Below are 17,500 nucleotides of genomic sequence, written 5' to 3'. Positions count from 1 at the left end.
AAGAAAATGGAGTAATTGGAATAAAAGAGAATTGTGAATGTGGATTTTGAACGATGTCTAACATAACCATTATAATCTCTTCCGATCTAAAATTCCAAGTTCACACACGAAACTGAAAAGATAAGAATTTTCTGATTTTGTAACAAGAACACAAATTCTTGATGAAGTTAGGTTTACTTTTTCTTAAAACTTAAGACTCGATATCCGTATATTGGGACAAATTTATACGGAGAGATGAAGAGAGAGAGAGAGAGAGAGATGAGAGAGAGAGAGAGAGAGAGAGGAGAGAGATTATGAAATTCGATGGATCTCGCCTTCCAGGGCATCCAATGATTGCATCAATGCAGGCCAGGGTTCAGCAATTGGTCAACCTCTGTTGGGACTATAAGATGTCCAAATATTCTAAGTCGGCAAACTCTTAGGATGGGAGTGGCTCTTGCTATATAAATGAATGGAACTGGCAAAAGATCATCACATTTTCCACAAACATCCAACAATGAAGTTCGTAAGTAGAGACAAGGATGCCTGTGGAAACATTTTTGAAGTTAGTAGGCTGTATGAATATAACAGTGGAGATAGTCATACAACTGGGCATTTGTAAAGCCAGACTTCTGAAGACTATTACCTAAGTTTGCATACTGATTTGTGATATATGGCGTCCTCGCTCTCGCTCGAATGTGATCTACATTGACGAGAAGACGAGGCGTCTTAACTATTCGAGTGTACAACCGACCTCAAAACTCGTTATTTATTTTCTGTATATTTTTTTTTATGGTGGTGGCTTTACTGAAACCTAAAACACAGAAGTGTTATGTTATATTTTTAAGTTGGTTGTTTATTACAGAAAGTTATAAAGTAAATAAAAAACTTTGAGAAATTCTTGCAAATATAGATCGTGAAAGGTAATCTCAACCATTATAGCTATAATAAGATTTTATTTAATTTAGAACGCTGGGGCCTTTTTGGCCGTTGAGCCCTTAAGGCAGAGAAAAGAGGCAGTTGGAGTGGTTGGACAGCAAGGCAAGGAGATCAGAAAATAATAGGAATGAAATACGAGGATCTGAAGCCAAACTAGGGAAAATCTCCACAATTATGGATAAAGAGTTGGACAGCAAGGCTAAAGAAAGGAAATAGGACTGAAGTCAATTCTCAGGTCAAACATGAGATGCAGCTGGGGTCGACGGGATAGTGCAAACGCCCTTCAATAAAGCATACAGTGCACTACAGAAGGATTACTGATGGCACTACTTCCCTACAGGAACTTGAATAAGATGAATTACATAAAGAGGATCAACTTCACTTATTTATCCATTTATTATGATCTATAATTTCCGATAGCATCACGGAATTATGAAGCAATGCTGCTTCATTTAAAAAATCCAGTAAATATAAGAATTGCGTAATCACATTGATTTTCTACTCTGCAGGTCATCATCTCAGCCGCTTTGGCAGTTGTGGCCTTTGCCGCGCCCCAGTACGGAAGAGGCGGCGGAGACTCGAGCGAGGAGATCCCCATCCTGAGGGACGATCGCGACCGCGATGACTTCGGGAGGTACAGCGTCAACGTCGAAACCGCCAACGGCATCGAACTGGCCGATGCTGGAACCCCCGACGGACCCAAGGGCACCGTTGTGTCCTCTGGATTCTTCTCGTAAGTCATGAATTTTAGCATTATTGATTAATTTGCGTTGTAATGAAGACGTTCTAATTTAAGAAACAGTTACGGAAATCAGTATCATACTATTTTTTGTATTAGATTTAATACGCATTAGCATCGAAAGCTGTTTGCAAGAACTAATGACTACAAATGGATAAGATTCCTCTATGACTGTCAGTCTCCATGTACATATCCCAACTCGGTCTCTAATGACTCTCAACATAAACTACAACACCTTTGCTCTATGAATAAATATGTAAAACGATTTTATTCCATTCTCTTTTACAGCTATACATCACCCGAGGGCGTTCCAGTCGAAGTGAAATACGTCGCCAACGAGAACGGATTCCAGCCCCAGTTCTGGACCTGCTTCCAGTGGCTCCCGAATTCCCCCACCCAATCCCCCAAGTTCGTCCTGGACCTAAGATCGCCTTCGCTGGCTGGAGCAGGAAACAGGCGTGGCAGTTCTTCAAGATCTTCAGGAGGATACAACTAAAACACTTCTCTTCGATGTTAGGATGTTAACCGAACGAATCTATTTTATACCTTATCAAAAAATAAATCTTTAATTGAACGAACTCCCCCCCTTGTTATCATTGGTTGAGTCGTCTGCTTCGAATGAGGGAAATGTCTGTCCCATATTTATCTTATGCTTAGGGGTTATGTTCCTTCAGCTTTCCAGAGGATTACCAAAAATGAAATATAACGAACCAGGTACTATTATGTACTGATCCGAATCAGGTAAAAATATTACTTTTAAGTACTTTGGGGCGTTAGGGTCTCCGAGCTACTTACGTGTGGGAATGAGAAGACAGGAGCATTTTCAGGTGAAGTATTGCGTTTTAGTGTGACTTCAATATTGTTAAGCATATTATCCCTAAAATAGTACATAGGATTACTAAAGGCTCGATTGTCACACCGTCTTAGAATTGTTTTAGGGATTTCCGTGAAATCCCATTGGGAGGGCAATCTACGTAAAAAGCACCGAATTATGGACTGCTTAAGGCTTCCTCGGAACTTGAAGATGATAACCTTCTAGAGCCCACCCAGATATAGGAGAGTCGGTAAAGACGTCACTATAGTCTTGATGTCTCCTCTGTGCGCTGGTTCTAATCCACGAGAGGACGAGATTATGAAATAAATTTTTTTTTGTGAAGGAAGTGTATATACATTATCTTAAAAGAGACTGGAGGGCTTAGTGACAAGCGTTTGGTTCCTCGAAGAATGGTGAATAAAAAAAAACAGTCAGAACTGGTGACCATATCGATATGAGGTTGAGGAACTTTCAGAAATCATATGACTGGGTGCGGCGCTCTCGGTTGCTATGGCACTTCGAAAGGCGTGTACATGTGTGTGTTTGTAGCGTGTGGTGTAAAATGGGCCCAACGATACGAGATGCCAAAGAAGAGGGCACATTCTTTGATTATCCGTGTCGTGGTATAGAAGACACATTTGGAGAGGGCCCGAGGACACCCATCGGAAGGTAGAGTAACATAAGACTTTGGAAAGTTACCCTTTGAAAAGAGAGAGAGAAGTGTAGTGTATACACGTTCGTTTTAATTATCTTTCACATGTTGGAGTGATATAATAAACGTCTCTTTCTTTCAGATGGGTTTCATGGCATCATATAAGTGAAGTGGTTCTCTAAAGACTTTGACCATTCAAAATGCATTATTAATCAAACTGAGATTTAGGGGAAGTGTTTTTACTTAATCTAGTTCAGGAGAGGAGAATGACAGTTTACGGGTTTTTTTTTGAGGGTCAGACTTTATTCTTTTTACTCCTTTTTTATTAATTCATTTTGTTCTATTTAATGTTTAGGTAATTTGGGAAATAAAAAGTATATTTTTGTATCTACGAGGATTCTTTTGCCCAGTTTGCATTTTTAGCTTGTGCAGAAGGATAATCAGCAACGAGAGGTAAGAGAGTTGCCTGTTTGTTTAATTTGTTTAAACGAGTGTCATTTAGTCATAAAACGAGAAAAATAGCTTTTGAGAATTTAAGGTGGATAAAGACAATGGCACGGTAAAACAGTTTGTAAAGAAGGTACAACCATTTGTCGCTCTAATGTTTTACTATTCAAGGTTTTATGAGTATTACTGACGAAAAGTAATCTCTAATTACTTAGGTAAGTGGGGATTCCTGCCTATCTTATCAGAATTTCGTCCTCCGAAATGATGTGTAAAACCGAAATTATTTTTCCATCTTAACCAAGTACGACCAGCTGCTTATAGTTTCATGTCGTTTGATTTTTTCTTATACTTATACATAAAATTGATTTAAAAAACACAAATAAATTATCATCGGTATATTAGGAAACATATGGATAAAGACTGGGTTTGTGTTCATCTGAAATCTTTCTTGAAGTAAAAATAATGGAAATTTTAAAATCGATTTAATATCCAGTATATGCTATGAAATCTGTTGGCTATGTGTGATGAGGTCGTAGGTTATGTGCTATTCAATTCTTAGCCGATTATGATCAAATGAAATTTGAGATGCTCTGTGATTACCAGGACTTCAGTCTGTCCATTACTACTGGAGGATGTTCTCAGTAGTCAACAGATTTCACAGCATATACTTAGAACAGAATGCAGCTAATAGTGTAGGAAAAGGCATGTAAAAAATTAACCAACAAGAATATTTATGTCTTCATAGTTTGCAAGTGATTTTTATTTATTCTTGTGTATATTATTATTTGCTGGCCCCATTACAGTAATGATGTGGTTTGGAGGGAGGGGGGAAAGGCTGCACGTATTCCGCCATCATCAACAGCGTTGAACTGCCCGACGGACCCAAAGACACCGTTTTAACCAATGGATTTTTTTTTTTGTGTTTGTTTTCAAAACTAATATTCAGTTCATTGTCTACCAGATATGCAGTGGAGCTATTATTCTTTGGTTAGACTCTTAAATTATTTCATTAAAAGGTTAAGCGATTATCTATCGAAAAATAAAACGTTATACATCACCGGAAGGCATTTCAATCCACGTGAAATTAGCTAACAAAAACGGATTCCAACATCAATCCCCCCCACCGCCCCCATCCGTCAAATTCCCCAGCTCGTTCTCCCCCACATTTGCGGGGGTGGAAGCTAGACATCGCAGCTCCTCGAAGTCTCCACCTGGATCTGATGTTCCTCCTCCACCTCCATATGAAAATATTCAATTACGTATAATAATTGTTTATAAACGACCATAACTGAAATTATAAAAAAAAATAATTTCCATTACCAATGGATTATGTTCATTCAACGTACAGTTCACAAGGGGCTGTAATAATCAGCCTGCATCATTATTATACGACGTATCCCTCATTCTTATCATCACTCCTGTAAATTTTCTGTACACTTATCACACTACGTCAAGCATAAAATATAGTTACTGTAATATACAAGGTGAATCTCCCCGATACAACATTCGTATGAAGTTAAAGGATTGATATATTGTTAATATCTAGTCATTATTATAAAGTTTTTTCGAAAAGATAATTTAAATTGTAGAGCAGATATTGGTTATTAGTAAATAACTGGTAAAATGTGGATTTTTATCATATCTATTTTACTATTTTTTAAATAAACCAAACGCTATTTGACAGTGCATCTAAGTCCTTATTTATAAAGGGTATGAAATTGATCTAACTAATTCAAGAGTTGGTGAAATTAATATAAACTTTGTCTTTCGGATTTGCGATGGAAAGCCTAAAAATACAAGAGACCAATTGATAAGACAAATGAGATTATTATGACCTAGTGACCCCAGTTTCATAAGAGGAAGAAGTCGTATCCTTAAGCGAATATTTGAAAAACAAGTCACAATTGAATTTATGGACAATTAAGAGGGGTTTAGCCGTGGAATTCTGAAAGGAAAAAAAGGCTCTTGGATATTTATTATTAATTACACATTGCTTTTAGAATTTCTGTTATCCTTGGAAAGCTTTATGGGTCGTGTGATCTTTGGTCAAAATTTGTTCATTCTGATTTCTTTTAAAAGTATTCTGGTATATGTAGAAAGGTAGTCACTTTGTTTATGATGCTTAGATCTATTCTTTATGATTAGATCCATTCTTTATGATACTGCTGGTCATTTACTCGTCATATGAAATAGTTGGTAAAGAAAAGTATCGATGTCTTGTCAATGTAAAGAAATATCAAACGGCAGTACTATGAGCACTACAGTTTTATCCAGGTGAGTGCTTAGGATGTAGTTATTTCTATAATAATAATAATAATAATAATAATAATAATAATAATAATAATAATAATAATAATAATAATAATAATAATAATAATAATAATAATAATTAATAATCACAAGATCAGGCCCTAAGAACCAGATATATCCAAAGAACGATAGATGGAAATAACATCTCTTCCATATGTAGGAAGTGCAATACGAAAAATGAGACCATTAAACCACATAGCAAGCGAATGTCCGGCACTTGCACAGAACCAGTACAAAAAGAGGCATGATTCAGTGGGAAAAAGCCCTCCACTGGAGCCTGTGCAAGAAACACCAGCTACCTTGCAGTATTAAGAGTACGAGCACCAACCTGAAGGAGTGATAGAAAACGATCAGGCAAAGATCCTCTGGGACTATGGTATCAGAACAGATAGGGTGATACGTGCAAACAGCCAGACGTGATGTTGATTGACAAAATCAAGAAGAAAGTATCACTCACTGATGTCGCAATACCATGGGACACCAGAGTTGAAGAGAAAGAAAGGAAAAAAATGGATAGTATCAAGACCTGAAAATAGGAATAAGAAGGATATGGGACATGGCAGTGGAAATTGTACCCATAATCATTGGAACACTAGGCACGATCCAAAGATACCTGAAAAAGAATCTGGAAAAACTAGAGGCTGAAGTAGCTCCTAGAAACGGTGCACGTAGTAAGAAAAGTGATAGACTCCTAAGGAGGCAGGATGCAACCTGGAACCCCACACTATAAAAATACCACCCAGTCGAATTGGAGGACTGTGATAGAGCAAAAAAAAAAAGATAATAATAATAATAATAATAATAATAATAATAATAATAATAATAATAATAATAATAATAATAATAATAATAATAATAATAATAATAATAATAATGTGTGGCGCCGAGGAGGAGTGGGTTAGGTCGTCAATAGACTTAAGTAAAGTTAAGCAACATTGGGGCTGGTCAGTCGTTGGATGGGTGACCGCTCTCCTCGGCGTTGATTCCTTGGGAAAGGATCTTTACCATAATTTCCTCAGTCTACTCAGCTGTAAATGAGTACCTATCCCTGATGGGGTAGGGTCCAGTATGGGTTAAATAGCAAAACTCAGCAATGATGGAAAGAAATGAAGGAATATAAACCACAACGACGTAAATGGAACCTCTGGCAACAGAGGAGCTTCGTCCGGCAGCCAGGTATTCAACCCAATTGTAGGGGAAGACGGTCAGGTACTTGGAGGTCGTCCTCCAGCAACTGATCACCACAACGACAGTAATCAACAGCCTGAGATGGAGCTACAGAGGCAAAAAGGAAGAATGGACAAGAGAAGAAAATAAGGAAATATGGAGATGCTACATCAGAAGCAACCCGGCGGGGAGAGAGGATATAGAAGAAGATTGGTCAACAGAGCAGAGGCTGGCAGACCAAGTAAGGAACATAAAGAAAAAGAACTGGCTCTCCCCAACAGAAAAGAGAAGAACTGGAAAGGGAAATGTCACACGACAACGAATTACACGAAGACGAACTGAGAGGACGATGCCACAGAAGACGACAGGGGGGAGGATGAGGTATCAAACAACGACACACGAAGAAACACCGACGAAGTAACAGAGAGGACGGAATGGGGGGTAGAAAAGATTAGACAATGGATGGAGCCAGATACAGAGAGAACAAAAATCCCCTCCATGAAAGCCTACAACACCAAGAAATTAAGGGAGGAAAACAAGTGAGGTCTAATGAAATAATGGCCTAATACACACCACCAGTATCACAGAAACAAATAACTTGACATATGCAGGAGCAAGATTAGTAGCAGAACTGATGGGGATTCGAACACCAAACACCACCGTCACAACCAACCCAACAGAAACCAAAACAGCAACCTCCTTGGAAAAGGCGCCTGGAAAAGCAAATCATGGTGATGAGATCTGACTTGAGTAAATTGAAAGAGATGGCAGAAAAAAGGCTAAGAAGCAAGAAAACAAGGGAGGAACTCAACGAGAAATACAAAGTACAAGAGAGGGGACTAAACAACACAATAGAAGATGTAAAGCACATAAGATCCAACGGTACATGAACAGGAATAAGGGATACCAACAGAACAAACTATTCGGAACCAACCAGAAAAGACTATACAGCAACTAAGAGGGGAAGACAACCACCCAGAAATTCCTGAAGCCGAACCAAGTAAGAGACTCTGGGAAAACATATGGAGCAATCCGGTATCACACAACAAACATGCAACATGGCTCCAGGAAGTCAAGGAAGAAGAAACAGGGAGAATAAAACAAAGATTCACAGACATCACGACAGACACAGTCAGACACCAACTAAAGAAAAATGCCAAACTGGAAAGCCCCAGGTCCGATGAAGTCCATGGATACTGGCTCAAAAACTTCAAGGCCCTACACCCACGAATAGCAGAACAACTCCAGCATTGTATCTCAAATCACCAAGCACCCAAATGGATGACCACAGGAAGAACATCCTTAGTACAAAAAACAAAGACAAGAGTAAGGGAAATATAGCCAGTACTACAGGCCTATCACCTGCCTACCAATAATGTGGAAGTTACTAACAGGTATCATCAGTGAAAGGCTATACAACTACCTAGAGGAGACAAACACCATCCCCCACCAACAGAAAGGCTGCAGAAGGAAGTGTAGGGGCACAAAAGACCAGCTCCTGATAGACAAAATGGTAATGAAGAACAGTAGGAGAAGGAAAACCAACCTAAGCATGGCATGGATAGACTATAAGAAAGCCTTCGACATGATACCACACACATGGCTAATAGAATGCCTGAAAATATATGGGGCAGAGGAAAATACCATCAGCTTCCTCAAAAAATACAATGCGCAACTGGAATACAATACTTACAAGCTCTGGAATAAGACTAGCGAGGTTATATCAGGAGAGGGATCTCCCAGGGCGACTCACTGTCCCCACTACTCTTCGTAGTAGCCATGATTCCCATGACAAAAGTACTACAGAAGATGGATGCCGGGTACCAACTCAAGAAAAGAGGTCAAAAAATCAAAATCAACCATCTGATGTTCATGGACGACATCAAGCTGTATGGTAAGAAAGCATCAAGGAAATAGATACCCTAATCCAGACTGTAAGGATTGTATCTGGGGACATCAGGATGGAGTTTGGAATAGAAAAATGCGCCTTAGTCAAACATACAAAAAAGGCAAAGTAACCGAGAACTGAAGGGATAAAGCTACAGATGGGAGCAACATCAAACACATAGATGAGACAGGATAACAAATACCTGGGAATAATGGAAGGAGGAGATATAAAACACCAAGAGATGAAGGACACGATCAGGAAAGAATATATGCAGAGACTCAAGGCGATACTCAAGTACAACTCAACGCCGGAAATATGATAAAGCCATAAACACATGGGCAGTGCCAGTAATCAGATACAGCGCTAGGAATAGTGGAATGGACGAAGGCAGAACTCCGCAGCATAGATCAGAAACCAGGACAAATGACAATACACAAAGCACTACACCCAAGAGCAAATACGGACAGACTATACATAACACGAAAGGAAGGAGGGTAGAGGACTACTAAGTATAGAGGACTGCGTCAACATCGAAAACAGCGAGCACTGGGGCAATATCTGAAAACCAGTGAAGACGAGTGGCTAAAGAGTGCCCCATGGGAAGAAGGACTAATAAAAGTAGACGAAGGACCCAGAAATATACAGAGACAGGAGAAGAAGAATAAGAACAGAGGACTGGCACAACAAACCAATGCACGGACAATACATGAGACAGACTAAAGAACTAGCCAGCGATGACAATTGGCAATGGCTACAGAGGGGAGAGCTAAAGAAGGAAACTGAAGGAATGATAACAGCGGGCACAAGATCAGGCCCTAAGAACCAGATATGTTCAAAGTATGATAGACGGAAATAACATCTCTCCCATATGTAGGAAGTGCAATACGAAAAATGAAACCATAAACCACATAGCAAGTGAATGCCCGGCACTTGCACAGAACCAGTACAAAAAGAGGCATGATTCAGTGGCAAAAGCCCTCCACTGGAGCCTGTGCAAGAAACATCAGCTACCTTGCAGTAATAAGTGTTACGAGCACCAACCTGAAGGAGTGATAGAAAACGATCAGGCAAAGATCCTCTGGGACTATGGTTATCAGAACGGATAGGGTGATACGTGCAAAACAGACCAGACGTGACGTTGATTGACAAAGTCAAGAAGAAAGTATCACTCATTGATAGTCGCAATACCATGGGGACAACCAGAGTTGAAGAGAAAGAGAGGGAAAAAAAAAAAAAAAAAACAAATGGATAAGTATCAAGATCTGAAAAATAGAAAATAAGAAGGATATGGGATATGCAGTGGAAATCGTACCCATAATCATAGGAGCACTAGGCACGATCCCAAGATCCCTGAAAAGAAATCTAGAAAACTAGAGGCTGAAGTAGCTCCAGGACTCATGCAGAAGAGTGTGATCCTAGAAACGGCACACATAGTAAGAAAAGTGATGGACTCCTAAGGAGGCAGGATGCAACCCGGAACCCCACACTATAAATACCACCCAGTCGAATTGGAGGACTGTGATAGAGCAAAAAAAAAAAAAAAAAAAAAAAAAAAAATAAAATAATAATAATAATAATAATAATAATAATAATAAGAATTTCCGCAAACATGTCGACCATTAAAGAACCAACTGAGTCTGTAAATACAGCAATAAATAATCTATTATTGGTACTTAACAGGTTTTGTAGCAGAGATTCACTATTTACTATAACGTTGTAGTCTCCGGATATATATTATAAAATTCAACCAGAATAAAAATATATATCATATATTTTGATTTTAGTATAGATAATACCAGACCTTGACATTCAAAATACCAGAAAAATAACACCATAAATAGAGGCCAATTTACTTAGCAGTCTCGCTGATTATTAATAAACGAATTATCAGAAAATGGAGAAAATTCAGCATAAGATAAATTCAGTTAACTCAGCGTTTCTTTTTAATAAAAACTTGTACCTGATAAGGCCTGCTTCCTACTACTACTACTACTACTACTACTACTACTACTACTACTACTACTGCTAATAATAATAATAATAAAATAATAATAATAATAATAATAATAATAACATTTCATTAAAATAATGGCAGTATTCACAGAATTGATTTTGTACAAAATTCTTTCAATTCTCCTTATGATTTGTCTTTCTGGCACACTGGTATTACAAAGGAGCTGTCCAATATTCATCGTGTTGTAGGTCGTCAACGGAATTTCGGGCTGGTGTTATCGAAGGTGACGGGGGTATCAAGGGCAGTCTGGGGGTCGGCTACAGTATTCAGGTGTGTCTCCCTGATACCCCTTCGCCTTTCATAACACCAGCTAAAATTTGGTTAACGACCTACAGCACGATGAATATTGGACAGCTGCTTTGTAATACCAGTGTGCCAGAAAGACAAATCATAGGGAGAATCGAAAGAATTTTGTACAAAATCAATTCTGTGAATTCTGCCATTATTTTTAAATAAAACATGTTTGAAAGAAGATCTATTTCCAGCATACACAATAATAATTATAATGATGATGATACTACTACTACTACTACTACTACTACTACTACTACTACTAATAACTATCTATAATATATAATAATAATATAAATAATAATAATAATAATAATAATAATAATAATAATAATAAGAAGAAGAAGAAGAAGAAGAAAATCAGATTATAATGGTCGGCAATAAATGCAGAATATATGTACACAATAAAGGTTCGAAATTAGTACTATGATGATAACACTTACGGTCGTCTTCCCGTCAAGTAAGAACTCTAGACTACATCAAGATATTAGGATGACGTGCAGCTTCGAATACCAAAGGTGAGAGAAGTCATCTCATTAAGCAACGAGGTAAAGGACCATCAGTGTAGAAGAAAATTTTTCCCCCGCTAGACGCAAGTCCTTTTGAAATATTTGGCAAAAACTTGTAAGACAAGACATGATCGGAGAGACATACATTTCGCGCACTTGACCCACAACCATCTATTTTTTTCTTTCCCAAATTATGGAAATAGGGACAAGTGTTGTAAACTATGCTTCTTCTCATAGAGGAACGAAAAAGGAACTCGCACTACAAACGGAATGGTTGAATACTGCGTTAATATCTTTGATGGATGATAATTTGTTCTCATATTTTTGTTCTAAACAAAACATATTGCGATTTTTTCCTTGAACGACCGAATACAGGAATGCGTGTTACAGTATAGATAAGTTAATGATCATCGTTCTTCTCTTGACAAGTTTTCCATAGCTCAACTGCAATATGCGATTCTTCTGTTGACAACGGAAAATTGATTCAAAAGATCTCTGTAATCCAACTATATCGCTGACGAACGGACGCAACTTCATGTGCTAAAATACAGGACACTTTCAAATTACGTATCTTTCCTTGACAAATTGATGCATTAAATCGTACTTTATATACATCTGTTAAATACTACAAAATGTGTATAATTTTGCTGTCCAAGTAGAGATTATTTGCAATCTTTGACGAATTGCAATACAACGCCTGAACATCGTCACCCGCATTGACGGAATACTTTGAGTATCTAATTTAAATCAAGTGCCATCTGCTATTTATTCTCCCACTGACGAAGAATAAGGGCATACAAGTTTTATTATGACAGCTACACACAGGGTTGCTTTACCTCATTTAGGCAGTGCGAACATTTGTTTTAGGGAAATCATTATTTAAATAGACCATCAGATTAAAGATTACATCTCTCTCACTGATCGAGAGAAATTATGTGTTTTATACAGCGTGATATCCTTCAGGAAATGACCGAAAACGAAAACTCGTACTTTTTAAAAGAAAATCTCAATTTATTTATGAAAATATTAATTTGGAATTGCAACTACTAGTTACCCTAATTTTTATTTTCATTTCTTTTAAAATTTGTATTTACATTTAGAGTATCAGATTTTAGTTAAAATGCCGTATAACCAAGTTAATTTTTTTCTTATCAAAAACAATATTTTGATTAAATGGGGTTATCATTCTGTGACTATATATATGTCCTAAATAGTTTGCGAATATAATACCTAGCAACAGGGTTTTGCTAAAACGAAGTTGTACGAGTTTAGTATTAGTTCTGTGCAATTAATAAAAATTTTTATTAGAACGTCTAAATATGTAACAGGTGTCTCTTGCATTACCTAATTCGAGGTTACCAAAGGAATTAAAATAAAGGATTAAGATTCACTCGGAATAAAAAATCGGTCACAAATCTTGACCTTGAAACTCATCGAGAAAAAAAGTGCCCTTATAAATTCCCGCAGTGCTGACACAGAATAACCTGTTTTTAGAAATGTTTTTAGAATATTGCCTGTTTTTAGAAATGTGCATTTTGTACATCTGTCAGTTTAGGTCAATAAAAGCTACCTACAAAAAGAGCAGAATTTTTTTTTCAATGTCATAATAAGATTTGATATTGGGGCCTTTTATAAGTCCAATGAAAAGTGGAGTAATTGAAAGAAAAGTGAATTGTGAATGTGGATTTTTGAAACTGATGACTATCCTAACCATATATATTTTATTCAGATCTAAAATTCAAGTTCACACGGGAACTTAAATTATAAGAATTTTTTGGTTTTGTAAGAAACACAAATTCCTGCTGAAAACTTAAGACTCGATATCCGTGAAATTAGGAAAACTTTATATGAAGAGAGAGAGAGAGAGAGAGAGAGAGAGAGAGAGAGAGAGAGAGAGGGCCGGATTCTGTTTTCCAGGGCATCTAATGATTGCATCAATGCAGGCCAGAATTCAGCAGTTGGTTAACCTTCGGTTAGGACTATAAGCTGTCCATATATTCTAAGTCGGCAACTCTTAGGATGGGAGTGGCTCTTGCTATATAAATGAATGGAACTGGCAAAAGATCATCACATTTCCCCCCCAACATCCAACAATGAAGTTCGTAGTCGAATGACACAAGGACGCTTGTGGAAACATTTTTGAAGTTAGTCAGGTATGAATATAACAGTGGAGACAGTCAGGTAACTGGGTATTGAACTTGTAAAGCCAGACCTCTGAAGACTATTGCCCGAAGTTTGCATACAGATTCGTGATATATGTCGTCCTCGCTCTCGTTCGGATGTGATCTACTCGTTATTTGTTAAATTTTTTTTTTTTATGGTGCTGGCTTTACTGAACACTGAAACACAGCAGTATTACGTAATCTTCTTAAGTTGGTTGTTTTTTGCTGTGAAATAATAAAGTAAATAAACATTTGTTGAGAAATTCTGCAAAAAAAATAGACTCGCGAAAGGTAATCCCATCTATTATAGCTATAATAAGATTATATTTAATTTATAACACTGGTGCACTTTTGGCCGTTGAGCCCCTAAGGTAGAGAAAAGATGCTGTTGGAGGGGTTGGACAGTAAGCCAAAGAGATCCAGAAAATAAGAGAGATGAAGTACGAGGATCTGAAGCCAAACTGGGGGAAAACTCCACAGTTATGGATAAAGAGTTGAACAGCAAAACTAAAGGAAAGAAATGGGACTGGAGGTCAATTCTCAGGTCAAACATGACACACACCTGATGCCGAAGGGATGATGCAAACGCCCTTCAGCGTAGAGTGCACTGATGGCACTACTCCCCTATAGGAGCTTGAATAAGATGAATTACATAAAGAGGATCAACTTCACTTATTTATTCCTTTATTATGGTCTGTAGTTTCCGAGAGCATCACGAAATTATGAAGCAATGCTGCTTCGTTAGAAAAGAATCCTGTGAAGTATGAGAATTGCGTAATCACATTGATTTTCTGCTCCGTAGGTCATCATCTCAGCCGCTTTGGCAGTTGTGGCCTTTGCCGCGCCCCAGTACGGAAGAGGCGGCGGAGACTCGAGCGAGGAGATCCCCATCCTGAGGGACGATCGCGACCAGCGATGATTTGTTTCGGGAGGTACAGCGTCAACGTCGAAACTGCCAACGGCATCGAACTGGCCGATGCTGGAACCCCCGACGGACCCAAGGGCACCGTTGTGTCCTCTGGATTCTTCTCGTAAGTCATTATTGATTTACTTGCGTTGTAATGAAGACGTTCTAATTTAGGAAGCAGTTACGAAAATCAGTATCACAAGCTGTAAGTAAAACTAATGACTACAGTTGGATAAAATTCTTCTATGACCGTCAGTCTCAATTGACATATCCCAACTCGGTCTCTAATGACTCTCAAAACATAAGATGCAACACCTTTGCTCTTTGAATAAATAATTGAAACAATTTCATTCCATTTTTTCTTACAGCTACACATCACCCGAGGGTGTTCCAGTCGAAGTGAAATACGTCGCCAACGAGAACGGATTCCAGCCCCAGTCTGACCTGCTTCCAGTGGCTCCCGAATTCCCCCACCCAATCCCCCAGTTCGTCCTGGACCAGATCGCCTTCGCTGCTGAGCAGGACAGGCGTGGCAGTTCTTCAAGATCTTCAGGAGGATACAATTAAAACACTTCTCTTCGATGTTAGGATGTTAACCGAACGAATCTATTTATTCCATTGTCAAATAAATGTTTAATTGAGTGAGGTCTTGTTTACATTGGTTTTGAGTCTTCTGTCCTCTATTTGCCTTAATGCTTAGGGGTTATGTTATGTCCTACAACCTTGGCCACATGAGTACCAGAAATGAAATATAACGAACAGGTACTACCAGGTAAAAATATTACTATAAGTATTTGGGGCGTTAGGGTCTACGAGCTACTTACGTGTGGGAATGAGAAGACAGGAGCATTACGGTGAAGTATTGCGTTTAAGTGTGACTTCAATATCGTTAAGCATATTTTCCATCACTTGTAACATAGGATTACTAAACGCTCGATTGTCACGCCGTCTCAGAATTTTTTTAGGGATTTCCGTGAAATCCCATAGGGCATCTACTTAAAAAGCACCGAATTATGGACTGTTTAAGGCTTCCTCGGAACTTGAAGATGATCACCTTCTAAGCCACCCAGTTATAGAAGAGTCGGTAACGACGTCACTGAAGTCTTGATTTTTCCTCTGCCATAGTTCGTATCCACGAGAGTACGAGATTATCAAATTAATTTTTTTTTCCTTGAAAAAGTGTACATACATACAATGAGAAAAATAGCTTTTGAGAATTTAGTGATAATAAAGATATTGGTAAAGCATAATTTTTAAAGACGGCACAACCATTTGTTGCTTTAATCTTTTACTATACAAAGTTTGGTAAGTAATTACTGACGAAGAGAAATAATTAATCAGCTTAGGTAAATGGGAACTCCAATCTATCTTATCAGAATTTCGTCCTCCTGAATGATATGTAAAACCGAAATTGTTTTTTCATCTTAACCAATTACGATCAGCTGCTTATACTTTCTTGGCACTTGATTTTTTCTTAATACTTATACACAAAATTTGATTTAAAAAACACAAATAAAATATCATCGGTATATTAGGAAACATACGAATAAAGACTGGGGTTTTGTTCATCTGAAATCGTACTAGCAGTAAAAATAATCGAAATTTGAATATCGATTTAATTTCTATACGTTCATAACGCTTATCATATTTTCAGTACATGCTGTGACATATGTTGACTATTGAGATCATATTTCGACAGATCTATGTAAAGAAAAAGATAGTATACAATCCTTCAAGAAGAGAGAACATTTGCAGTCCAAACGTATTATAAGGTCATAGCAAAAAAGAATTAATATTTTAGGTCATGAATGATGACGTATAATTTTCTGTCATATATCTACAAAAGAAATTGTGTGATGAGGTAGTAGGTTATGTGCCATTCTATTCTTAGCAGATTATGATCAAATGAAATTTGAGATACTCTGTGATTACTTGCGTCCAGCTCAGCTCGCCATTCGGGATACCAGGCCTTCAGTCTGTACATTACTACTGGAGGATGTTCTTAGTAGTCAACAGATTTCACAGTATATACTTAGAACAGAATGCAGCTAATAGTGTACGAAAAGGCATGTCTCTTGCCATGTAAAAAATATACCAATAAGCACATTTATGTCTTCATAGTTCGCAAGTGATTTTCATTTCTTCTTATGTATATTATTATTTACTGGCCCCATTACAGTAATGATGTGATTTTGTGGGGAGGGGGGAAAGACTGCACGGATTTCGCCATCATCAACAGAATTGAACTGCCCGACGGACCCAAAGACACCGTTTTAGCCTATGGATTTTTTTTCTTGTGTTTTCAAATCTAATATTTAGTTCATTGTCTACCAGATATGCAGTGGGGCTATTATTCTCTGGTTACACTCTTAAATTATTTCATTAAAAGGTTAAGCGGTTATCTATCGAAAAATAAAACGTTATATATCACCGGAAGGCATTTCAATCCACGTGAAATTAGCTAACAAAAACGGATTCCAACATCGATCCCCCCCGCCCCCGCCCCCACATCGCCCCTCCGTGCAATTCCCCCAGCTCATTCTCCCCCACATTTGCCGGGGTGGAAGATAGACATCTCGTAGCTTCTCGAAGTCTCCACCTGGATCTGATGTTCTTCCTCCCCCTCGATATAAAAATATTCAATTACGATGATTTCATAACATGGAATTTGCGGATATATTT

General features: G+C 37.9%; 1 protein-coding gene and 1 pseudogene across 1 annotated transcript; both read left to right on the top strand.

The window, feature by feature from the left end:
- The first annotated feature begins 415 nt into the window (after nucleotides 1-415).
- LOC135206593 (cuticle protein CP14.6-like) lies at nucleotides 416-2,153 on the top strand. The gene is made up of 3 exons (XM_064237935.1): nucleotides 416-505; nucleotides 1,428-1,651; nucleotides 1,946-2,153. The coding sequence occupies exons 1-3, from the start codon at nucleotides 452-454 to the stop codon at nucleotides 2,151-2,153; spliced, it is 486 nt and encodes a 161-aa protein (XP_064094005.1). The 5' UTR covers nucleotides 416-451.
- An 11,617-nt stretch (nucleotides 2,154-13,770) lies between these two features.
- On the top strand, nucleotides 13,771-15,463 carry LOC135206453 (cuticle protein AMP1A-like; annotated as a pseudogene).
- The last annotated feature ends 2,037 nt before the right edge of the window (nucleotides 15,464-17,500 follow it).

This window comes from Macrobrachium nipponense, chromosome 31 (assembly GCF_015104395.2).
Source record: "Macrobrachium nipponense isolate FS-2020 chromosome 31, ASM1510439v2, whole genome shotgun sequence".
In the NCBI taxonomy this organism is placed as follows: Eukaryota; Metazoa; Arthropoda; class Malacostraca; order Decapoda; family Palaemonidae; genus Macrobrachium; species Macrobrachium nipponense.
This window is presented reverse-complemented; position numbering and strand designations above follow the sequence as displayed.

Bases quoted from the DNA above. Each gene is read 5' to 3' on its own strand.
- LOC135206593 (XM_064237935.1), top strand. From the start codon at position 452: ATGGAACTGGCAAAAGATCATCACATTTTCCACAAACATCCAACAATG. The intron at 506-1,427 runs GTAAGTAGAGAC...TCTACTCTGCAG, and splicing joins AACATCCAACAATGAAGTTC to GTCATCATCTCAGCCGCTTT. The intron at 1,652-1,945 runs GTAAGTCATGAA...TCTCTTTTACAG, and splicing joins GTGTCCTCTGGATTCTTCTC to CTATACATCACCCGAGGGCG.